The sequence below is a fragment of the Lontra canadensis genome, unplaced genomic scaffold (assembly GCF_010015895.1).
Source record: "Lontra canadensis isolate GAN:19392208 unplaced genomic scaffold, GSC_riverotter_1.0 scaffold125, whole genome shotgun sequence".
NCBI classification, from domain to species: Eukaryota; Metazoa; Chordata; class Mammalia; order Carnivora; family Mustelidae; genus Lontra; species Lontra canadensis.
Genome location: NW_022631119.1, coordinates 5,247,307 through 5,272,315, shown reverse-complemented (window position 1 = coordinate 5,272,315; position 25,009 = coordinate 5,247,307). Strand labels below are relative to the sequence as shown.

Here is a 25,009-nt window from a genome sequence, read left to right as displayed (position 1 = left end):
TTCAGCCCCGACCAATCTCCTGACTGCCAGTCTTAGAGGTCCAGCAGCTTCCTGGACACTTCCCCCTGGGTGTTTTTAGGGTCTCTCACACCTGCTGTGTTCCCATATGACATCAGTATTTTACCCCAAACCTGATCCTCCCTTTCCCTGACCCCAGTCCGCATCTCCCGGCAGCCTTGCAATCGGCCAATTGCTCAGCCAGAGCCCAGGGCCTCACCCTAGAGGCTTGCCTTGGGTCCTTGCAACTCCCTGAATTTGCCCCCATCCTAGCCCTGGACCCCTCTGCTTCCCCAGTGCAGCCCTGACCATGCTATTGGACTACTGGTCCCACTGACTTGAACTCCACAGGGCAGGGCCCGAGGCTGTCTTGGCAGCTGGCATCCCCAGCACTGCCAACCGAGATCCTGGTTTGCGGGGAGGCCACAGTCAGTGTGGGGGTTGGGGCAGGGGGCCTCGCCCGCCCCCAAGCCTGACCCACCCTTCCTCTTCCCTGTACAGCACTGCAGTGCCCTGCCCACAGTCACTACTCCACCTGCATGCGCTCCTGCCAGGGCTCCTGCGCAGCTCTGTCCGGCTTCACGGGCTGCACCAGCCGCTGCTTTGAGGGCTGCGAGTGTGACGACCGCTTCCTGCTCTCACATGGCACCTGTGTCCCCATACAGAACTGTGGCTGCGCCCACAATGGCCACTACTTGCCGGTGAGGGCGGGCTGGCGGCGGGCAGGGAGGGTGGAAGGGCTCAAGGGAGACTCGGGGCTTCTGTGCTGACCCCCTCAAGGTTGGGGACAGAGGAGCCACCTCCATTTCCCAGCTCGGTGACTCAGTGCCAGTAAAGTCCCGGTATGAGTTTCCTGAGGCTGCTGAGACAAATGACCTTAAACTTGGTGGCTTCACGAACCAGAGAAATCTGTTCTCTCAGAGTTCTGAAGCCCAGCATTGGAAATCAGGGTCACTGGGGCAAAATCAAGGTGTGGGCAGGATGGCGCCCTTCAGAGGCTCTGGCGGAGAATGGCTTCCTCCCCCTCTCCCGCCCCAGGTTTTGATGGATGAGGCATTCCTCAACTGTGGCCACCTCCAATTTTTTCTTCTGTGTCACATTTCCCTTCCTCTTGTGTGTGTGTGTCGTAAAATCTCCACGTGCCTCCCTCTTCTAAGGATACATGTGATTGCATTTAAGTCCCACCCAGATAATCCAGGACAGGCTCCCCATCTCCAAATCCTTAATTCATCACATCCACAAACACCCTTTTTCCATATAAGGTAACATGGACAGGTTCCAGGAATTGGGGCCTGACATATTTGGGGGCCCATTATTTGGCCTCCTCCAGTCCCCTCTCTGAGCCTCATTTTCTTCTTGGGGTTAATCGTCATCCTGGCACCAGAGGTGTTTGACAGTCGGGTGCCATTGCGCCTGAAGGGTACCGCTGGGCCCCGGGCCTCACCTAATGCCTCCATCATACAGTAAAAATACAATTTACAACAGCACAGAAGGTGGGCAAGTTGGCAATTGTCTCCTGATGGAAGTTGAAAGTGAATTAGATTTATTTTTGTGCTTGATGTTTTCGGCGCTCTTGTGATGTCCCAAGTTTGTTATAGGTGTTACTTTATTTAGTGATCATAACACTCCTATGAGATGGGCACTATTGCGACAGGGAGAAGTCAGCCCAGGACCGTCCCTTAGCAAGTGGTGATGCTGGGATTTACACCCCAGCAGTCCGGACCCACCCTCTGAACAACTAGGCATTCTACATCCTCATCATATTTATCAAATAAAGGAAAGATGAACGACCACATCCCATCCTCATTTATCCCCATCATTTTATTAATGGCAGAAAGGTAGGCTTGAAGGCCGGAAAGTACAAGACTTCTGGGGGAGGAAATGCCAAACTGCTCCTTCCTCTGGGTGTCACCACCTACAGGAAGCCCTCCCTGATCCCCTAGGCTGGTTTAGGTATTACTGCAGTGCTTCCCCTTTCTCAGCCCTGACCAGTCTGCCTGTGCTAGAAGGTTTCTTGGATTTATGAGTCTAACATTCACCAGAAGAAGGGCTGGAGATACAGATGAGCGGGCCACCCATATAGAGATGGTATTTAGCTCTTTTGTTCTATTCATTCATTTCTTTTAATGTTTTCAGACTTTTATTTTTATTTTTTAATACTTAACATATAACACATTATTTGTTTCCCTCCCCAGTGTCCATCATCCAAGTACCCCATCTTCCCAGCCTCCAGCAACCTCCCCTCCAGCAGCCCTCAGTTTTTTCCTAAGATTAAGAGTCTCTTATGGTTTGTCTCCCTCTCTGGTTTTGTCTTGTTTCATTTTTTCCTCTCTTCCCCTATGATCTTCTGCCTTGTTTCTTAAATTCCACGTATCAGTGAGATCATATGATAATTGTCTTTCTCTGTTTGACTTATTTCACTTAGCATAATATTCTCTAGTTTCATCCATGCCATTACAAATGGCAAGATTTCATTTTTGATGGCCATGTAGTATTCCATTCTGTGTGTGTGTGTGTGTGTGTGTGTGTGTGTATACACACACACCACATCTTCTTTATCCATCCATCTGTTGATGGACATCTAGGCTCTTTCCATGGTTTGGCTATTGTGGACATTGCCACTATAAACACTGAGGAGCACATGCCCCTTAGGATCACTATATTTGTATCTTTAGGGTAAATACCCAGTAGTGCGATTGCTGGGTTGTAGGGTAGCTCTATTTTCATACTTTTTGAGGAACCTCCATACTGTTTTCCAGAGTGGCTGCACCGGCTTGCATTCCCACCAACAGTGTAGGAGGGTTCCCCTTTCTCCACATCCTCACCGACATCTGTCATTTCCTGACTTGTTGATCTTAGCCATTCTGACTGGTGCGAGGTGGTATCTCATTGTGATTTTGATTTGTATTTCCCTGATGTTGAGTGCTGTGGAGCACCTTTTCATGTGTCTGTTGGCCATCTGGATGTCTTCTTTGCAGAAATGTCTGTTCATGTGTTCTGCCCATTTCTTGATTGGATTATTTTTCTTTGGATGTTGAGTTTGATAAGTTCTTTGTAGATTTTGGATACTAGCCCTTTATCTGATCTGTCATTTGCAAATATCTTCTCCCATTCTGTTGGTTGTCTTTTGGTTTTGTTGACTGTTTCCTTTGCTCTGCACAAGCTTTTTATCTTTAAGTCCCAATAATTCATTTTTGCCTATGTTTCCCTTGGCTTTGGAGACATGTCTAGCAAGAATTTGCTGCGGCTGAGGTTGAAGAGGTTGCTGCCTGTGTTCTTCTCTAGGATTTGGATGGACTCCTGTCTCACACTGAGGTCTTTCATCCATTTTGAGTCTATTTTTGTGTGTGGTGTAAGGAAATGGTCCAGTTTCATTCTTCTGCATGATGCTGCACAATTTTCCCAACACTGTTTTTTGAAGAGACTGTTGTTTTTCCACTGGACATTCTTTCCTGCTTTGTCAAAGATTAGTTGACCACAGAGCTGAGGGTTCATTTCTGGGTTCTCTATTCAGACTTCTTTTTTTAAAGAATTCAAACTTAAGGAAACTTGCAAGAATCATATGAAGAACTCCTGTATACCTTTCCTTTAGGTTCTTTTTGACCTTTTAGCATGTTTGTTTTTTTTTTTTAAGATTTTATTTATTTATTTGAGAGAGAGAGGGAGAGAGAAAATGAGCGAAAGGGAGGGGCAGAGGAAGGGGGAGAAGCAGAGTCCCCGCTGAGCAGGGAGCCCGATGCAGGGCTCAATCCCAGGACCCTGAGATCATGACCTGAGTCAAAGGCAGACACTGAACTGACTGAGCACCCCCCCCAGTACTCCCTTACTCTTGGTCTATCATCCTTTCGTATAAGGGTATATGAACGTGTTTTCTGAACTATTTGAGAGTGATGCTGACATAGTGCTCCTTTACCCCCTAGTACTTTGGCTTGGCTTTCCTAAGAACAAGGAAATTCATTTACATGATTATGATGTGATTAATTTCAAAATCAGGAAGCGAACACTGACTCAATACTATATAAAGACTCCGTTTGACTTTTACCAGTGGTCCCAGTGATATCCTCTACAACAATTACCCGCCCCTCCTGGGCCAGAGTCTAAATGAGGATCAGACACTGCTTTTAGTTTTGTTGAGATTTGATGAGATCACCAGGTAGGGAACCCAAAGAGAGAAGGAAAAGGTCTAAGGGCTGCGCACTGAGCAAAGTAGCAGTTACGGATTGGGGAGATGATCTGGGAGGTGAGGACAAACTTGAAAATGCAGGAAAAAGAGAGGAGCCAGTCAGGTAGGAGAAAAAAAGTTATTTGCTGGAGTTGGGTTCCCAGGGCCCTGTGTTCTGGGCTGTGGGTGTCAGGACTCCAGGCTTTCTGTCTTACCTGCTATCATTTGGCTTTTACTGGTTTACAAATTACCCCAAAACATAGTGGCCTAAAACATCTACTTGCTGAGTTCATGATTCTGGGAGTCCGCTGTTCAGGCTGGACTCAGCTGGGTGCTTTCTCTGCTGTTCTGGAGCTCATCATACATCTCTAGCCCTGCGGTGGGTCTGCTGAGGGCTGGCTGGCGTACAGTAGTGGCAGCTGGGATTGGTGTCTCTCTTCCGTGGGATCTGATCCTCCAGCAGACTAGCCCACGCTTGTTCTTATGGCCAGGGACCCAAGAAAGAGAGAGAGAAGGGAGGAAGGAAGGGAAAGAGAGAGAGAGAGAAAGCTGTGAGGTCTCATGAGGTCCAACCTTGAACCTGGGGCGGCATTACTTCTGTTGCCTTATAACAACCAAAGTGTAGTGCTAAAGTGAACCCAGATTCCTAGGGGAAGGGGAAGTAAACTCCATGGCTCAGTGAAAGTTGCTGCCAAGTCACCCTGTATGGTTGCAGAGAGTCTGGGAGATTGCGGCCATGGGCGCCATCCGCTGCACCCCGGCCACCTGGCCCGTCTCTCTATGCACAGGTGAACTCCTCACTGCTGAGCTCAGACTGCCACCAGCGCTGTTCCTGCTCCCCAAGCACCGGCCTGACTTGCAAGGCATCCAGCTGCGAGCCAGACCGTGTCTGTGAGGTCCAGGCTGGGGCCCGGAACTGCTGGGCCTCCCAGGGTCTCTGTTCCCTCTCTCTGGATACCAGCCTCACCACCTTCGATGGGTCCCGCAGAGCTTTCCACTCCCAGGGCATCTACGAGCTGTCTTCCCGCTGCCCAGGGCTACCAGACACCATCCCCTGGTTCCGTGTGGTGGCTGTGGTCCAGGCCTGCCAAGGCAAAGTTGAACCTGTGAATCAGGTTCACATCTTCTTCAAGGATGGTCTGGTGACTCTGAGCTCAGAGAACGGAGTGTGGGTAAGCCTGGGCACAGGGGCGTGTCTCCCCTGGGCTTTTGTCCTTCCTGCTTCCGTGCACCTACAATCCTGGCTGCCCGTCTGCCTTGTGTTTTCTTTTTTTTTTTTTTTAAGATTTTATTTATTTATTTGACAGACAAATCACAAGTAGGCAGAGAGGCAGGCAGAGAGAGAGGAGGAAGCAGGCTCCCTGCTGAGCAAAGAGCCCGACGCGGGGCTCGATCCCAAGACCCTGGGATCATGACCTGAGCCGAAAGCAGAGGTTTTAACCCACTGAGCCACCCAGGCGCACCTGCCTTGTGTTTTCTTTATCCAGATCTCTGTAGTTCAGTCTCTGGATTGGTTTTTGTCTCAGTATTTCAAACTTAGTCTGTTCTGGCTGAGTTCTTGAGGAGCGAAAACACACTCAAGTCAATCAGTCGTTTTGATCATAGCATTAATCGAAACTCTATTGGTTGTAAGCAGCAGAAATCCGAATCAGGTTGCCTTGAGCAAAAAGGAATTTCTTGGTCCCTAGAACTAGAAAATCCAGGGGTAGAGCCTCAGGCGTGGCTGGATCCAGGCACCCTAGTGGTATTATCTGGATTTGTACCTCTATCTTTTGGACTTGCCATTCACCAAATCAGTTTCATTCTTTGTGGTTCCCCACAAGGACAGGGACTATTATCTCCATTGTACACAGAGGATAAACTAGGGCCCAAGAAGCCCCAAGCATTCAGAGTGCCTGGGAGAGATCCAGGCTTTGAACCCACCAGCACCGGGCTCTGTTCCCCACCATGTTGGTGGAAACAATGTCCTAGGGGTAACAAGGGGCCATGATCATGTCCAAGTGCAGTGTTCAATAGGAACTTCTCCTGGACTCTGATGATGCTCCTGGACACTGATCCTTCCCTCACCTGTCCCTCAGCTTGCTCTTCGGTCCCCCGTCAGGCTGTCATTGTCTGCCTCCACGAGTCTGTTCCAGCCATGGTGCCCCCTCCCTTCTGCCCCTTGACTTCCTCTCACGTACATTTATGTTTGCCAAACCCCATGGTTCTTGCCACCCCCGTTCCAGATTTCTCAGAGAGAATCTGGCCAAACTGAGGTCTGATGCTGACTTACGTTCCAATCATTCCTGGCCCACACAGGAGAGCCCAAGACCCAAACATGGACGTCAAGCTATACTAAAGTTCCCAGATGAGCATGTCCTTAGTTCTGTGGCCTTTTACTGGTTGCAGAGACATCCACTGGGGTCTTCTAGGTTCAGTGGAGAGAGACATCCAATGCTCCACACACACACACACACCCCTCGGTGGATGGTCTGCAAACCCCCACCAGCGCTTGGAGATGGGCCAAGACTCAGCCTTGCTGGAAGCAGGGAGGTTTGCATTCTCTCTTTCCGATAATCTGGGCCAGTCATTCCTTTTCTCAAGCCATCTCCTTGATCCATAATTCAGGTTAACAGACCCCTACTCTTGACCTCCCCCTTGCCCTTCTACTGAGAGAAACAGTTCTCTACAGAGCAGACAGATGTTCGAGAAATGGGAATCAGATCAGGTGGAAAACTCTACGGTGGCTTCCTAGAGCAGCATTCCAAACTCAAGCCACCTCCCTTCATTGGCCTACATACAAGGTTTTGTGTGATCTGACTCCTGCTGGCCTCCAACCCTGTTTCCGGTAACTCCATCCCTCGTTAGCTATGCTAATGATAGGCCAGGCCGACCTTTCAGTAAACCAGGCTTGTTCCCGCTTCGGACCTTCACATGTGCTGTTCCTACTGCTGCAAAGCTCTTCACCCAGGCAGACTGAGTTGACACCTTCTCATCCTCCAGATCTCAGTTCCAGCACTGCTTCTCCAGAAAGGCCTTTCCTGACCACGTACAAAAGTTCCTCCTCTCTATCCCAGTCTCCATGCTATCGGGGTCTTTGATTTCCTTCAAAACACTTCTCGCTTTCTGTAGTCACCCATTATTTGTTCGTGTTTCTTGCCTTTCTTCATCACTAGAATATAATCCTTAGGTGGGCAGTGGTCCCATCCATCTTGGTCATCACTTTGTCCCCAGTACCCAGAATGGGGCCTGGCCACCCAAGAGGATTCCCAGGAAAAAGTTGTTTTTGTGAATACATTCAGCCCTGTGCCGTCTACAACAGACCATGCACTGAGTGACTGATTCAGACCAAAGCTTAAAGCCTGGTAAAACTCTGCATCCATCCCTCCATCTATCCTTCACTGCATCTCTCTCTTTCTTTCCCTTCTTCCAGCCATCTATTTTTCTACCTGTTTCCCTTTTCCCCTTTCTCCCTCCCTCCTTTATCCCTCCCTCCATTCCTTCTTTCCTTCTATCCACCCACCTATCATCCATTCACCTACCAGTTGTGGGAGGCCACGGTAAGGCTTGAGACGAGAACCAAACCAGGCCCTGACTTGTGCCTCCTTTAAAGGCTGAATAGCTGAACAAAAGACTTAGGTCGATAAAGTCAAGTAGCACTGAGAAAGGGTCTGGTTTGGTTCTCGTCTCAAGCCTTACCGTGCCCTCCCACAACCAGTCCATACACCCATCCATCCCCTCATCCACCCATCCATCATCCATCCATCCATCCATCATCCATCCATCCATCCATCCACCTACAAGTCCATCCATCCATCTGTCCATCCATCAATCCATGTATCCACCCACCCATCATCTATCCACCCACCAGTGTGTACACCCACCCATCCACTCATCCAACCAATCACCATCCACCCACCAATCCATCCATCCATCCATCTATCCAGGCAATATCTGCCTATCTTTCCAATGAACTGACAGAGGAACAGACAGGAATCCTTTATTTAAAAAGAACTTTAATTCAAAGAAGTTTCTCTAGGGAGTCTAGCTCTAGAAGGATGAACTCATCAATGAAAACAAACAACAGTTATTTAAAGGAAAAATCTCATACAATTCCCAAGGTTACTGAGTCCACAGCTTATGACAGAGAAACTGTAATTTTCTCACATGATTGTGATACTTTCTAGATCATTACTTGTCTTCAGACATCAGCATTGAGAAAATAAAGCATGAAGTTGCTTTTGTTAGGGAACCAGTAACTTACAGGACACATACAAGTGTGTCCTGTACTTTATTTTGAAAAAGAGAACCGGAAAGGATGATGCTGGGGTTGGATTGTGTGTTTATCTCTCTGGTACAAAGTGCTCCTCGCCACCCCAGGTGCCCTCGAGATGTTTTTTGCACCCTTACTTATCCATTGACCCATCTCTCTGTCAACTGTCTTTCCTTTTAACCATCTGTCCAAATCTCCAGCTAGCTTATGTATGCATCTGTCCATACCATGCCTCTATCCATGTCTTTGTCTCCTTTGGCACCTGTGTCTCTGCTTTTGCTCCTTGAACTTGTTTTCCTGCTTGGAGGCTCCTTCCTGGTAACCCTCCAGTTCTTTTGTGGCCCTAGTCTCACCTTGTTTCCCCTACCACCACCAGGTGAATGGTATCCATGTGGCCCTCCCGGCTGAGTTATCAGCATCTGTGTCCATACATAAGAATCCTGATGGCTCCGTGAGCGTTAACCAGAAGGCAGGGGTCCAGGTATGGCTTGACCTCAAAGGGAAGTTGGCTGTGATGGTCAGCGAAGCCCATGCTGGGAAGCTGTGTGGGGTCTGTGGAAACTTTGACGGGGACCAGACCAATGACGAGAATGACTCTGGAAAATGACAACGGACATCTGGAGAACGCAGGACTTCTCCCCATGGTGAGGGGTATAGCATGGAAGCCAGGCTACTTGGGGCAGGGGTACCTGGGTCCTCATGGGAAGTGGGCAGTCGGGGTAAGTGCTCAGTCTGCAAGAGGAAATGCTAAGAGTCTGTCTCTTACAGTGACAGCTGGTCAGTCATCTACTGGGAATGAGGACTTCAGGACCTGACCTTCCTGGAGACTGCAATAATTGGGGGGTGCACAGTGTCCATGTGTGCCCCTACACTGTTGTATCCCTTTGATGAGTCACCAAGGCCAACTGCAAGAGCACTGAATAAATATCTCAGGCTAAGCTGCATGCCAGTGTGTCTGTCTCATGCCTCCTCCTCCCCGACTTTCCTTCTTGCACGGCAGCTGCCAGATGCCTGCACAATAAATTTGGGGGTGAAAAGATGGATTGATGGATGGATGGATGGGTGGATGGATGGGTGGGTGGATGGATGGATGGAGGGATGGAAGGATTATGGGTGGGTAGAAGGGAGGAGAAAGGGAGGGAGGGAGGAAGGAGACATAGATGGGCAGATGGGGGGTGGAGAAATGGGAAGATAGGGACATGGATAATTAAAAGAGTAGATGAGAAGATGAACAATTGGATGGAGGGAAGGAGTCAAAAATAGAAAGATGGATGAATAGATTCCAGCTTTATCATTTATGGTCCAACAAGTTAATTTTTCTGTCACTCAGTTTCCTCGTATGTCTTAGTCTGTGCAGCTGCTAAAACAAAATACCACAGAATGGATGCCTTATAAAGAGCAAACATTTATTTCTCACCTTTCCAAAGACTGGGAAGTCCAAGGTCAAGGCACCAGCGAACTCAGTGTCTGGCGAGAGGCCTCTCCCTGGTTCATAGTTGGCTCTCTTCTCATGTGTCCTCACAGGGCAGAGGGGCAAAGGAGCCCTTTGGGACCTCTTTTATAAAGGCACTAATCTCATCCATGAGGGCTCCACCCTCACGACCCAATCACCTCTCAAAGGCCTCACCTCCAAATACCATCACATTGGGGATTATGTTCCAACATAAGAATTCTAAAGGGATTCAGTCACTCAACACCATCTCTATTTTAGAGAGAGTGTGTGGGCAGAGGAAGGGGCAGAGAGAGAGGGAAAGGGATAGGGAGAGACTCTCAAGCAGACTCCCCACTGAGCAGCGAGCATGATGAGGGCTCCCATCTCAAGACCCTGAGACCAAGACCTGAGCCAAAACCAAGGGTCAGATGCTTAACCAACTGAGCCACCCAGGTGCCCCAACAGCATCATATTTAAAGCAGAGTTCACGAAAGTACCCACCTCACAGAGTTGGAGTGGGGATTTAATGTGTCAATCCTATCCACGAGTCAAAATTTAAAATCCCTTTTCCTTTCCAACCCAGTCCCCCACCCTTCCCACGGTGGCCTTCCCCACCTCAGTGAATAGCACTGCCTCCACTCAGCCGTAGCAGTCAGAAAACAGGGATCATTCTTGATTCTTCCCTTCCTGTCTGCCCGCCTCAGTTCATCAACATACCCTGTTGGGTTGTATCAAAGCATATCCACTTTCTTAAGCCCACCTGGTGCAACCATCACCCTCATTCATGCTGACAATGCCAACAGCCTCCTATCCACTCTTCCCCTTTTGCAATCCATTCTCACCACTACTCTATGACTCTTGTTAACATATAAGGGGGACCATTAGCTATAAATTTCTCTTATAATAAAATCAAATTCTTCACCTTCTCCTATAAGGCCCCTGTCCACCTCTTCTGACTCATCTCCAGTTGCCGCCTTGTCAATTATGATTTGGAAACCTGCTCTTTCAATGTACCCAACATGCCAAATTTTCCCATTTCACTTCTGTGCACTTGGCACATGACTAGCTGCTGCTTATCCCTCAAATGTCAGCTTATATGTTACTACCTTAGAGAGGCCTTCCACAGCCACCTCATTTAAAGTGGATTCCCTCTGTTACCCTCTGTCCCAGACACTTGCCTGCTTGCTCTTTCCTTCCTAGCATTTACTACACTTCAAAATTACTTTCATTTGAATTTCTGCCCAATTAGATGTAACTCAAAGGTAGAGACTACATCTGTCTCATTCACCACTTTAAAGATTTTATTTATTTATATGACAGACAGAGATCACAAAAAGGGAGAGAGGCAGGCAGAGAGAGAGAGAGGAGGAAGCAGGCTCCCCACTGAGCAGAAAGCCTGATGCGGGGCTTGATCCCAGGACCCTGGGATCATGATCTGAGCCAAAGGCAGAGGCTTTAACCCACTCAGCCACCCAAAGGCCCCACATTCACCACTTTATTCCCAGAAACGAGCACATAGTAGATGCTCAGTACATATTTACTTGAATGAGTAAATGACCAATGATTAACCTGGAGCAAAGATTGCATAGTAAATCCTTTACATAGTAAAGTATTATATCCACAATATGAAAAGTGCTCCTTCAAATCAATAAGAAAAATATAACAGTCCAATTAGAAAAAAAAATGAGGATATACACAGGCAATTGACAGAAAAAGAAATGTACATATGTTGAATGATTCAATATGTCAGGTTATTCATATATAATATTTCTGAGCTTCACAACAAACCTGCAACAACAACAAAAAGGACAATCCAGATGTCTATTAGTAGGGGACTGGTTGATCTAACATGATGGACAACTCTGCAGATGAAGGTAAAATAAGGTATATTTGTATACACTGTACAGTACTGATCTCCAGGATATGAAGTGAAGAAAGCAAGGTGGGAACAGGGTACATAGTGAGAGAGACCTAAGAGAAGGGTCACAAGGGGGCTTTAGGAGTACTGGTAATGCCCTCTTTGTGGGCTTGGGTGGCAGTGATATGGGTTCTCCCCTTTGCGATAACTTGTAAAACTGCACAGTTGCATTCACGTTTCTGTAAGCATGTCGTATTTAAAAAAAAAAAAGTTTTAAAACGAATAAAATCATAATCTCTGAAAATTCTTGGCCAGAGTGTGTGTGTGTGTGAGGCCTTGTTCTAGGTACTGGGCGATACAGCAATGAATGGAACAGACCAGTTCATTCTCCTGGAGGTTTTTAGTAATTTTTCATAGTAGCACTTGTTTTGCTTTGTGGAATGAATACAAGGATAAATATTAATATTATAAAATTACAAGTCACAAATTCCCAATACTTATGCAGAATCCACTCACTCCTCCCTCTGTACCCTGATCTTGTCCTTCCTTGTCTGCTACCTGATCCACCACAGCAGTCTCCCCCTTGGTCTTCCTGCTTTCAAGGCAACTCCCACACTGTTTCCCACCTGCAGACAGAGTGCTCCCATGTCAGATCACACCCCTTCTCTCTTCAAGAACCTTCCATAGCTTCAGATCACTCAGAACAAAAGCCAAGTCCTCCCCGTGGCACACAAGGCCCCACACAATTTTCCCTGCTCTCATCTGCTTCCACTCTGCGGGCTAACTCTGCCCCAACCACACCCTTCACTGCTTCTCCAACCCTCCATACCCTCCCTGCCCCAGGCCCTTTGCACATACAATCCTCGCTACCTAGAACTCTCTTCCCCCAGATAGGGCCATACCTCACTCTTCACCTCTTTTAGCTCTTTGCTCAAGTCACCTGATGCATTCCTTGACCACCAGTGAAGAAATGTCACCCCTCCTCTAACAGTCCTCTCTTCTTTCCCTGCTGTTATTTCTCCAAAGCACCTTTATTGCCTTCTAATATCTTGGTTGGTATCTGTTTCTCCCACTAGAAGATGAACTCCAGAAGGGTGGGGATTTGGATGTGTTCATTGCTGTATTCTCAGTGCATAGGGCACCTGGTGCATAAATGCTTATCAAGCCCAGAGTCTTCCCTGTTCTTAGCGGGGTAATGGGTCAGGGAAAGTTTTCCAGTATAGAGGGGCCTTAGGTAGTTAATTATAAATAGAGAAGAGATGAGATGCCTGGGTGGCTCAGGTCATAATCCCAGGGTTCTGGGACTGAGCCCCACATCGGGCTCCCTGCTCAGCCAGGAGCTTGTTTCTTCTATTTCCTGTGCCGCTCCCCCTGCTTGCAAGTAAATACATAAAATCTTAAAAAAAAAAAAAAAAAAAAAAAAAAAAAAAAAAAAAAAGAAGAAGAAGAAGAAGAAGAAAGGAAGGGAGGGAGGGAGAAAAAGAAAAAAGGAAGGGAGGAAAGAAGAAATGAAAGAAGGGAGGAAGGGAAGGAGGGAGGAAGGAAGGAAGAGAGAAAGAGGGAAGTAAGGAAAGAAGAAAGGTAAAGAAGGAAGTAAGGAAGGAAGAAAGGTAAAGAAGGAAAAGAAATAGAGAAGACGAGCAGAGGGCACAAGGAGTGTGAAGGCCTGCTGATGAGCCCCGATTACCCGGAGACTCACAACCGCGAAGGGGAAGCGGGAAGCGCGATCACCGTAGCGACCACAGCGCAACCAGCGTAAGCAGCGCAAGCAGCGCGTAAAGACAGCGCCAAAGCGGCGGAGGGGAGCGGTGCCGTGCGAGGCGCACGAAGCCCCGCCCACAGCGCGCGCACCGGGCCGCGGACGCAGCCTGGGCTCCGAGGGGCGGGGTTGCGAAGATGCGTCACGCGCCGTACGACGCCGCGCGTGCGCTCCTTTCCACGTGCGAAAGCTCCAGGCTCGTGTAGTCTGGGTCGCTCCAGAAGAGTCCTCAGCCGGGGAGCTGAGCTCTCGCCATGAAGCCAGGTGCAGGCCGGGGTTGGGGTCCAGCGTTAGGGGTCAGGGACTGGGGCCGGCGGGAATCGAAGCGCCATACCGGCGTCGGAGGGGCGGGGCCTTGGCTTAGGGACAAGGGCTCCGGTGTCTTGTGGGGTCGGGGTCCTGGTTCCGGTCTCCTGTGCCTAGGGGGTATTGGTTCCGCCCTTTGATGATCGCCGAGCTTGGGGTTCGGGTTCCTGGTCTGGAGGTGTGTGACTGGCTTTGGGGGTTCCAGTCGTGAGTAGAGCATATTGGGCTTGAAATGGGGGGGGGGGGGGTTCCTGAACTAGGATTCATCTCACTGAGGCCGTCATTAGGGGTCTTGGTTGTTGGGCTGGGGGTGGCAGTCGGGAGTGCTGACCCGGAGTCTGGATTCAGGCATCTGGGGGCTTGGATCTCAGGCCGTGGGATTTGGGGTTAATGTCTTGGTTCACAGGTGGAGAGTCTCGATTTGGGGTCGGGGAGAACTCCCGTTTGCTTCCTGTGACCCCGCCGCAACGACCATCCATTCCCTTAGGTCCCGGGCCAGCTTCTCAGAGAGGGCCCAAGTGAGTGAGGAGTGCTGCCTTGACAGCGTGTGGCCTTCTGTGTCCCACTTTCCCGCTCTCTACTCTCCCGAGAGTTGGGTGTCTAAGGTTTGAGTGATCGTGATTCTCAACTCGGGTGAGATGAACCTTCACAAGCCCAAGATAGGCTTAGCTTGGGGTGGGGCGTGGGGGGGAAATAGAGGACTTGAGTGATTTTATTCATTTGATTTTCCCCGAGGTTCTCATGAACCCACCCCACCTCCATGGTGGAAGATTGATGACAGTCCAGGCTTTGACAGTAGGAAGGTCTTAGTTCATAAATTTCAGTGCTGGCTTTGTTTCTTAAGCTACTGTGTGACCTTGGGCAAGTGGCTTTACCTCTCTGAGTCTCGGTTTTCTTGTCAGTAAAATGGTTTCCGGTTATAATTTAGCAAGATCGTGTTAAGAAAAAATAGCATATCATGGTAATCTTTTTGCATTATTTAAGTGTACAAATCGACGGGTTGTACACAGTACCCTTACACGATGCCATATGTCAGGTCTTAATAAAGCTGGGGAGAGAATAGCACAAGGCTTGACACATAGTGCTGTCTCTAATTGTTAGCTTTATTGTTCTTTTTTTTTTTAAGATTTTTAATTTATTTATTTTGACAGAGAGAGATCACAAGTAGACAGAAAGGCAGGCGGCGGGGGAGAGGGGGAAGCAGGCTCCCCGCTCCATCCCAGGACTCTGGGATCATGACCTGAGCCAAAGGCAGGGGCTTTAACCCGCTGAGCCACCCAGGCGTCCCTTTATCGTTCTTCTTAAGAGGAGCAAAATTAGGATCTTTCTCCCTGGTGTCTTAGGTCTTTCTAAGTCAGGCTGTACCCCTCCCCGCAACTTGCTCCACTAGAGTTTGAAGAAATCTTCCCACTGTGACCCAGAAGGTCTGTTTCCTAGTGCAGATCTTTGTTATCCCTTAATCTTTTCCCTCCATGTGTGGAGAGATGGGGTCATCTGGTGGAGGGGGCAGCTGGGTTTGTGGATCCTTGTATCCCCTGTGAAACTCCCTTTCTCTTCAGCATTTGGAGATCGGATAAAATGGTGTGGGGGGTGGGGTGCTGGACTGTATATCTCCCATCAGACACTGGCATGCAGGCAGGCACCCTATAATCTGATTCCCCCCAGGAATGGAGGAGACACCTTCCTCCTAACCCTTCCCTCATTGTGTTAGGCTATGAAGTTGCAGAAGTTAAGAGTCATCTCTTCACCAGGGCGCCTGGGTGGCTCAGTGGGTTAAGCCTCTGCCTTTCAGCTCAGGGCATGATCTCAGGGTCCTGGGATCGAGCCCCGCATCGGGCTCTCTGCTTAGCAGGGAGCCTGCTCCCCCCCCACCCCCCACCAACCTCTGCCTGCCTCTCTGCCTACTTGTGATCTCTGTGAAATAAATAAATAAAATCTTAAAAAAAAAAAAAAAGGAGTCAGCTCTTTACAAAGGATTGAGTCTGGTTGAGAGAAGAACCCTTGGGGAGATTTTGAGCAGGGACGTGATGCAGTCTGATGGACGCATTTAGAAGGATCCTTCTGGCTTGTGTGTTTGTAAAGGATGTCAGGGGAGCAGAAGTGGAAGCGGGCGCATCAGTGGGAAGCTTGTTGCTGTGATCTGGGAGGTGACAGCCTTGGACCAGGATGGTAGTAGTGGATCTGCCTGATACACTGTCCCAGTTTGGAAATGTATTTTGAAGATAGAGCCAGCAGCTTGTATGTGGGTATAAGAGAGGAGTCAAGGAGCACTCGGGGCTTGGGCATGTGTAACCCGAAGGATGGAGTGTCGGTTTTCTAAGCTGCGGAAGATTGTGGGAGGAGAGCAGGGTTTAAACCAGGGAACCTCCTCCTAAAACTCCTGGAAAAGCCTGTGCGAATGTATAGTTTCCCTGAGGAGTGGGTGCTTTTAGTACATTTTTGTAAGCTCCCCAGGACCTGAAACAAATTAAGATACGTTTTGAGTATCTGGGCCTGAGAGTTGGCACCCGTGCCCCCATGCCCCCTGTGGTGGCCACACTTCTCGGGTCTCTGTTACACAGGCCTGGGTTGAGTCTCTTAGGCCCAGTGGAGTCTCCCCTAAGAGGGAGGGCAAGGGGACTCTCCCTCCCTTCATTTGAACACTCCTATGCAAACTGTGTGCCAGGCGCTGTGTTGAGGGAAGTGCTTTGTGCGTATTAAGTCATTTATTCTTTGCAGCTCTGTGTGGTGGGTACTGTGTTATCACCATATCTCTGTCTTACAGATGAAGTTCTGCAGGATTCCCATGAACCGTCCCTACTCTCTAGGGTCAGGAGTGGCTGCTCCATTGCCATGTATGGGACAAATGAACTACTCGAGGGGAGGGGACCAGCGTTCTGGTCACCATGTCATCACCTGCTTCCTGAACAGAGAGGATGCTTTTTCCCCCTGAGGCAGAACGCAGGGGTATAGGAGTCATCGGCACACAGCTCACTGAATGTTTATTGAGCCACTTGGTGCCAAGAGTCGTGCATGGCTCTGGGGATGCAGTATGATCAAAACAACTAAAACATCCCGGTCCCTTGGGGCCTTGATTCTGGTGCAGGAGTCAGGCAGTAATAAAGAGTGCCATGTGTGGTGACTGATAGGAAAAACAAGAAAGCTGGGTAAAGGTAGGCAGCCCAAAGGCCCTTCTGGAAGGAACGTTTCATTGGAGATCTGAGCGCAGTGAACAAGTGGGTGAGCCTAGCAAATGTCTCCAGGACCCAGGCAGTGGGAACAGCAGGTATAAAAAGGTTTTGGGAGGACGCCTGGGTGGCTCAGTGGGTTAAAGCCTCTGCCTTCAGCTCAGGTCATGATCTCAGGGTCCTGGGATCGAGGCCCACATTGGGCTCTCTGCTCAGCAGGGAGCCTGCTTCCCCCTCTCTCTCTGCCTGCCTCTCTGCCTGCTTGTGATCTCTCTCTCTGTCAAATAAATAAATAAAATCTTTAAAAAAAAAAAAAGGTTTTGGGATGCCTGGGTGGCTCAATTGGGTAAGCCACTGCCTTCGGCTCAGGTCATGATCCCAGGATCCTGGGATTGAGTCCCACATAGGGCTCCTTCCTCAGCAGGGAGCCTGCTTCTCTCTCTGCCTCTGCCTGCCACTCTGCCTGCTCGTGCTCTCCCTCCCTCTCTCTCTCTCTCTGACAAATAAATAAAATCTTTTAAAAATAATAATTAATTAAAATTAAATAAATAAGTAAATAAAAATAAAAGTTTAGAAGCTGGAGAGGGAGTTTGAGGAGGAAGAGCACAAAGAGCCTGGCATAGAAAGAGAGAGGTCACAAAAGTCAGTGGGAGCCAGAGTTGGGGGGTGGTGGTTTTTCTTTGGCCTACACATTTAAAATCACCTGGGGAGGGGCGCCTGGGTGGCTCAGTGGGTTAAACCTCTGCCTTTGGCTCAGGTCATGGTCCCAGGGTCTGGGGATCGAGCCCTCCATCGGGCTCTCTGCTCAGTGGGGAGCCTGCTTCCCCCTCTCTCCCTCTGCCTGCCTCTCTGCCTACTTGTGATGTCCGTCAAATAAATAAATAAATAAAATAAAAAATAAAATCACCTGGGGAACTTTAAAAAGCCCTGTGCTCAGGCTCCTACACCAGACACCTAAACAGGATCTGTCCATTCCAGAGATTAGCCAAAGGTGAGAGTCACTGATTTCGGTCTTTGGAAGCCAGAGAAAGGAATTTTGGATGCATTTTCAATGTGACAGAAAACCACTGAAGGGATTTAGGCAGAAGGATGAAGAGATCTGATTTCGTGGTTTGGGAAAGGTCAATCCCTAGCTGCTGTGTGGACAGGAGACTCTAGAGGGCGGTAGGGAGTAAAGGTAGGCCAACTCTTGAGGAGTACCCAGACTTAACACTTAAATTAGTAATAACGATAAAAAGTTTTTCATTTTCATCTTTAAAAAAAGGTTTTCTTGAAGATTTTATTTATTTGAGAGAGAGTGCACAGGAGTGGGGGGTGGGGTACTGAGAGTAGAGGGAGAAGCAGACTCCCCTTCCTAGCCTTCAAAGCAAGGAAGGAGCCTGATGCAGGGCTCTCAGGATCCCAGGACCCTGAGATCATGACCTGAGCTGAAGACAGCCACTTAACCTAACCCACTGAGCCACCCTGGCATTCCTATGTTTTCATTTTTAACGGCGTTATGATACATGAAGCTTTCCTAGCATGTGAACATAGTAATGCATCTTTACAAAAACTCTGGCAAGTTTACTATTGAATAGTTGACATCAAGTGAGATCACTTTAAAGCATCACCAATGTTCACACTATTATCTTATAACTCGGGATTTGCCGAACGTCCGGCGGAGCTTGGGACCCCGGCACAGAAAAGTCAGCTGTTGAATCTGTTAGCACCAGAATTCCATCTGCTTCCGCCATGGTTACAGGCTCGGTGAAGTGGACGGGTTTGCTCTGACCTGAAGTGATGAAAATCAAGTCTCCCTGAATCTTTTCCTTCAATTTTCAGTCCTGTTGACAAGCCCTAAATTGTTTATACATTGTCACTCACCCATAAAGGACAATTCAATTTTTTTTTCTCGTTTTTTCCTCCCTGAGGTGGGAGAGACTTCTGCAGGTTTGTAAGCAGGGAGATCGGGTAGCAGGAAAGACATCATGCCCACCTCCCCTCCAGACCCAACTTCAGAGGGTGGGAGGGCATGGAAATGTTGCCAGGGTCTGGGGGCCCCTGCTGCCACAATGAGCTGCTTCACGCTAACACTGAAAATAGAGTGGATTCTGCAGTTTTGCTATCTGACCCACAAAAGCAGAACTTTGACAGTAATCTCCATGTACCTAGGTGTTCCACCCCTACCCGAATCCCCACTATTTTGAGTTTTACATTATCATCCTCTTGCCTGGGGATGGCGGGGTGGGGAGTGGGGGGCGTGGCTTGTGGGTTACAGCCTGACGTTATTTCATTTTAGTTGTTGCTGAACTTTATAAGAGATACTATGTTGGATGTGGTTTTCTTCAACTTGCTTTTTCACTTAACTTATGACTCTTTAAGATTTATTTACCTGTTGCGTGTAACTGTAGATCCTTGTGATTGTTGACGGTGAATATTCCCCAGTTTTATCTGCTGTTGGAACCTCTGGGTTAGCCCCTGATTTTTCTGCTGTTGGGGGTATCAGGGACCCTTCCTGGTGGAATCGTGAGATGTAACTTCTCCAGCCTCATCGCACTCTGATTCCTCTTTCTGTTGCCATTACAGGTTTCAGCCCCCGTGGGGGTGGCTTCGGTGGCCGAGGGGGTTTTGGTGACCGTGGTGGTCGTGGTGGAGGCCGAGGAGGCTTTGGCGGGGGCAGAGGTCGGGGTGGCGGCTTTAGGGGCCGAGGCCGAGGAGGAGGAGGAGGAGGAGGACGAGGTGGTAAGTGACACACAATCAGGAGGCTTTGCCTGGGCTTGGGGTGCAGGGAGGGAAGAGATCATGGGATCTCCCTCTCTCACGGCCTCCCTGCCTTGCAGGTGGAGGTTTCCAGTCTGGTGGCAACCGGGGCCGCGGTCGGGGAGGAAAAAGAGGAAACCAGTCGGGGAAGAATGTGATGGTGGAGCCTCATCGGCATGAAGGTGAGTGAGGCGGGCCGGGAGCTGCCGAAGGTGGGGTGTGGTGGGGAGCGGCCCAGGGTCTTCACCTTGTGCTGTTTTCCTCGCTTAGGTGTCTTCATTTGTCGAGGAAAGGAAGATGCCCTTGTCACCAAGAACCTGGTTCCTGGAGAATCAGTATATGGAGAGAAGAGAGTCTCTATTGCGGTGAGAGCAGTGGGCAGCGGTCTCTTCTCCCTGCCCCCACCACGTCTTACGCGTGCCAGCCAGGGGGTCATCGTAATCCAGAAGTCAGATCCCCACTTCCGTGGGTCCTGGGTCCTCAGTGTGGCCCAGAAGCCCCTGCACATCCCCCTCTCTCCCCTCTGACCATACGGACCTCCTCTCTCCTCCCTCTGCCTGGAATACGGCTCTCCCAGCTGTGCGCGTGTGGCTGGTTCTCACAAGGCCTTTCTCACAAGGCCACCTTACACCACCCGGTCTGTCAAAAGCAGCCCTCACTGCCCACCCTCCGTCCGCCCTGTTATCTCGTGTCATTTTCTTTATGGCCAGGCACACTCTTACTCAGGGCCTTCTGCTGCCTTTCCTGCTGCCTCGAATGCGCTTTCCCAGATAACTTGCTTGGCCCGCAGCTCCTTCAGGTCTACTGCAAATGCCTCCTTTGGGGCTCTTGGCTGGCCACCCTGTCTCATCTTCCGCTGTTCCTCAACCCATTCCCCCTACTTCATTTCCTCTTTCCTGACTTGATCTTTGCCCTAGCAGCTGTCCCTGGCTACTGTACCATATGTGTTAGTTAGTTCAGTGTATACTTACTCCTTGAGGACAGGGGTCTTGGTCTCATTCAGTGTGCCTCCCTAGTGCCTGGCACAGGGTCTGGCCCACAGTCTGTGCTGGCACAGCGAATGTTTGGTGAATGAATGCACAGGTCTTGCTGTTAACGGATGTGATCTCTTGTCTCTCTGTTTATGGTCTGTCCCTGCCTCCTCCTACCTGAGTCGATAACCTTCATGAGAGGGCAGGCGCTGCAGCTGTCACGGTCACTAATGTGTACCTGTGTTTATCTCTTGAACAATGAACAAGCGCTCAGAGCCCTGGGGCGAAGGGCAGTGGGGTCTAGCAGAAAAGCCTGGCACTGACTTCCCCCACCTCTCCCGGCCTAGGAGGGAGATGACAAAATCGAGTACCGTGCCTGGAACCCCTTCCGCTCCAAGCTGGCAGCAGCAATCCTGGGCGGCGTGGACCAGATCCATATCAAGCCAGGGGCCAAGGTGCTCTACCTTGGGGCTGCATCAGGCACCACTGTCTCCCACGTCTCTGACATTGTAGGCCCGGTGAGTGAATGGGGGGAGAAGGAGGGGTGAGTAAGGGCAAATGGTGAGGTGGAAGGGAGGGAGAGGTGTGGCTTGGGGCTAGGCCCTTCCTGGAGAGCACCTGTGGGAGAAAGAGCAGCTCCAAGCATCCGGTCTCCAAAGCCTTATTTAGTCTCACTCCTGAGTTCCTGGTCTGGAGGGAAGGGACATGGGTGTGGAGTAAGTGCAGTTAGAGGGGCCCAGGGTGGAGACGGTTGGAATTGTTTGCCCTCTTTCAAAACGTTTGTCCCCAAGTCTGGTCTTCTGGTTTCTCTTAAAAGAACAGATGTCAGTTTCTGGGCCTGCATTTCTGTGTCGCTGTGCAGGCTCCCTGGTTAGAGGACCCCAGCGCAGCTCACTTCAGGACCCCCCTGCTCCTCCGCATGACTGTAGGCTGTGTCATTTAGTGGTTAAAAACCCCAGGCTCGGATGTGGGCATTTAACAGTGAGGTGGCCTTCGGCAAGTTACGGAAACCCTCTGAGCCTCAGTTTACCCTCTGGAATATCAGGTTGCCTTGAAGCTAAAGGAGTGAATTCCTATAAAGTACTTAGAGCAGTCCCTGGCCCATTGTAAGCTGTTAGGAGTTCATTGCTGTGCCCTGGCTTCCTCGTTTGAGGCCTGTATTGGGGGACTGGGCTCTCAGATCAAGTCAAGAGGGACCGAGTAACTGTTGGCAACAACAGTTGTCAAATGGCAGGATTTTGATTCAGGGATTTGAAGGGACGCTACATGCAGTGTTCATGCCCAAAAGTAGGTGTCCCATCTAAGAACTGGGATCAGTGTTGTTTTGTTTTGTTTTGTTTGTTTGATTTTAAAGATTTTATTTATTTATTTGACACAGAGGGAGACAGCAAGAGCGGGAACACAGGCAGGGGGAGTGGGAGAGGGAGAAGCAGGCTTCCCACTGAGCAGGGAGCCTGATGGCGGGGCTCTATCCCAGGACCCTGGGATCATGACCTGAGCTGAAGGCAGACGCTTAACAACTGAGCCACCCAGATGCCCCTGGGACCAGTGTTTTTATTATTTGATTTATTTTAGGACGGTCTAGTCTATGCAGTCGAGTTCTCCCACCGCTCTGGCCGTGACCTCATTAACTTGGCCAAGAAGAGGACCAACATTATTCCTGTTATCGAGGATGCTCGGCACCCGCACAAGTACCGCATGCTCATCGGTGAGGGCTCTGGGGGTTGGCTCAGCTTGTGGAGGCCAGGCCACGCCAGGGTTCCTGGAAGAGGTGGCCAGAGCCCCTATTGGAATGGAATCAGAGTGGATGAGCAGGCCTTCTGAGTCTGTTGGAATGAAGAGGGTGAGGGGAGCTCTGTGGGGTTGTGGAGCTTGGGTGTCGGGCAACCTCATACGTCCCGCCTCCCTCTAAAATATGGTACTTGGTATGCTGTGCCTGGCTTACGTATAACAGCCCCCTTCAGAGGTCCTCCTCATCACCTGGGGCGATCATAACCCAGAAAGGATAAACTTGAGTGTGGTCTGGCCCAGAGGGACCCATTGTGACTATTACTGTGTTTAAAAAAAAATTGGAAGCATAACGTAAAACTGGAATTCCTTGTAAACCACCCTCAGAGGTAACCAATACAAGCAATTTTTTGTCCGCTTTCCCCAGTTTAAAAAAATCGGTTTTCATTATATCATGTTTTTGGTTGTTTTATTCAGTCACATTGGCTTAAAAATAATACTTTGCATTCCTCTGGTTTTGAGTTTTTTTTTCCCCCCATGCATTCATACCATACCCTTTGTCCTGCAACATATGTCACTTTTGACAGTCCCGCAGACACTTTTGCCTGTAAGTGCTCACCTTTACTTGCCTTTTTGATGACGTGTCTCTCTCCCCTCCCCTCCCCTCCCCACCCCAAACCTGGGAGCGTCTCAAGGGCAGGGTCCAGGTTTGACTTGTCTCTGTGTCCCCCACACCTGGCCTAGGGCTGGCCACAGAGTAGGTGGCAATCGTGATTCACAAGAGGAATGAGTTGATAGTGTGATTGGGTTTTGGACCCATCCTGGGAGCACAATGGAGGAAGGGGGATCGGTGGTGTGAAGAGAAACTGGAAGCAGGAAGACTCTGGCAGGAATCTGCTGGTGATGGGGCCTCATGGGAGGAGCTGGGAAGGTGGGGTGGATCCAGCTTGTAACTGTCACTTCTTTCTCCCTAGCGATGGTGGATGTGATCTTTGCCGACGTGGCCCAGCCAGACCAGACCCGGATCGTAGCCCTGAATGCCCACACTTTCCTTCGAAACGGAGGACACTTTGTGATTTCTATTAAGGTGTGGGGCTTGGAGGAGTTTAAGACGGGGTGGTAGTACCTTCTTTGTAACTGCCAAGCAGCTGCTCAAAAACAAGGGGCCCTCCATCCTCCTAATCCAGACAGTCTATTCCCAGACTCTATCCCTGCCCCCCCAGCCCCTAGTCAAATAGCACATGATGGAAAATGTCTGCAAAACTAAAAGGCTTTCAGTTTAAATAGGCAAAGAATGGTCAAGTGCATGATCGTGGAGTTGACCATCTGAGTTTGAATTCCAGCTTGCACTGATTCTGAGCAAGTTACCTAACCTATGTGCCTGCCTGTTTCTTTATGTGTCAAGTAGAGGGATTAGTCATATCTCTTTTAGTGTTGATATAAGGATTAAATTTATCAACATATATGTAGTGTTTAGAATAGAGCCTGGTATAAAATTTTATTTATGTATTTATTTTTAAGATTTATTTATTTGAGGCAGAGAGCACAAGCGGGAGAGGGAGAAGCAGGCTCCCTTGCTGAGCAGGGAGCCTGATGCCAGGCTCTATCCCAAGACCCTGTAATCATGGCCTGAGCTGAAGGCAGACACTTAACCAACTGAGCCACCTAGGCGCCCCTAAAATAAACTTTAGATGAATGCTAGATGCAAATGTTTTTGAAAATGTTTTATTTTGAAATAGGGATTTTCAGCCAGATTCACCATTCATTAGCCTTTTGTTACATTTATTTTAGTATTCTCAGCATTATTATTATTGTTAAAGAAGAGGAAGTAAGAGGGGAAAAAAGAAAAAAAAAAAACCTGGGTATAAAATTAAAACACTGGCTTTAAGATAAATAGGTCTCTGTGTGAAGTCCAAACCAAATTGGAAAACTTCTCTAACGAAGTCTTTCCCTACATTTCCAAAACCTGAGTTTCACAAAATTTCCAATGAAAACAAATACTGCTGGTTTAAAGAGCACAAAAATAGGGACAAGAGCCCAAACTTGCTGCGAACTTAAATTCTGTCTTCTGTAGGCCAACTGCATTGACTCCACGGCCTCTGCTGAGGCTGTGTTTGCCTCTGAAGTGAAGAAGATGCAGCAGGAGAACATGAAGCCCCAGGAGCAGCTGACCTTAGAGCCATATGAGAGAGACCACGCCGTGGTGGTGGGTGTGTACAGGTGAGCAGGGGCAGGCAGCCCGCGCAGACGGAGCCCTGCAGGTCAGCGTTGGTGGGAGTGCCCCAGATGGTGACAAGCTCTGAATCGCCTCTCTCCTTCCTCTCACAGGCCACCTCCCAAGGTGAAGAACTGAACCCCCGGCCATCTGGATTGCCAAGAGATTATGTTGCTACTGTTTCACGTGTGTTTTTCTATTAAAAGACTCATCCAGGCGCACCTGGGTGGCTCAGTCGCTTAAGCGTGGACCTCTTGATCTCAGCGCAGGTCTTGATACCGCGGTCGTGAGTTCAAGCGCAGCCTTCTTTAAAAAATTCAACCGTCACCGCTGTGGGCTGAGCAGCGACCGCCATTCCACAGGGCGCGTGCGCCGTTCGCCAACTGGCGCGGGAGTGGGGGTGGGCAACTTCATCCGGTCGCT

At 49.3% G+C, this 25,009-nt stretch overlaps 2 protein-coding genes across 4 annotated transcripts in view; both read left to right on the top strand.

Moving 5' to 3' along the window:
- FCGBP (Fc fragment of IgG binding protein) overlaps positions 1 to 9,355 on the top strand; it is a 43,099-nt gene extending 33,744 nt beyond the window's left edge. For 2 of the 3 annotated variants that reach the window (XM_032841826.1, XM_032841828.1), the window contains 4 exons: positions 499 to 698; positions 4,948 to 5,331; positions 8,788 to 9,055; positions 9,180 to 9,355. In XM_032841826.1, coding sequence (XP_032697717.1) covers positions 499 to 698; positions 4,948 to 5,331; positions 8,788 to 9,018 — 815 coding nt within the window. In that variant the 3' untranslated portion in view covers positions 9,019 to 9,055; positions 9,180 to 9,355. The remainder of the gene's footprint in view (positions 1 to 498; positions 699 to 4,947; positions 5,332 to 8,787; positions 9,056 to 9,179) is intronic. The other variant, XM_032841827.1, reaches the window with a different exon arrangement.
- Positions 9,356 to 13,603: 4,248 nt separating this feature from the next.
- FBL (fibrillarin) lies at positions 13,604 to 24,829 on the top strand. The gene is made up of 9 exons (XM_032842223.1): positions 13,604 to 13,724; positions 19,499 to 19,654; positions 19,753 to 19,854; positions 19,943 to 20,037; positions 20,991 to 21,161; positions 22,219 to 22,351; positions 23,346 to 23,458; positions 24,446 to 24,591; positions 24,700 to 24,829. Exons 1-9 carry the CDS (start codon positions 13,715 to 13,717, stop codon positions 24,722 to 24,724), a joined length of 951 nt encoding a protein of 316 aa, XP_032698114.1. The 5' UTR covers positions 13,604 to 13,714; the 3' UTR covers positions 24,725 to 24,829.
- Positions 24,830 to 25,009: the final 180 nt, after the last annotated feature.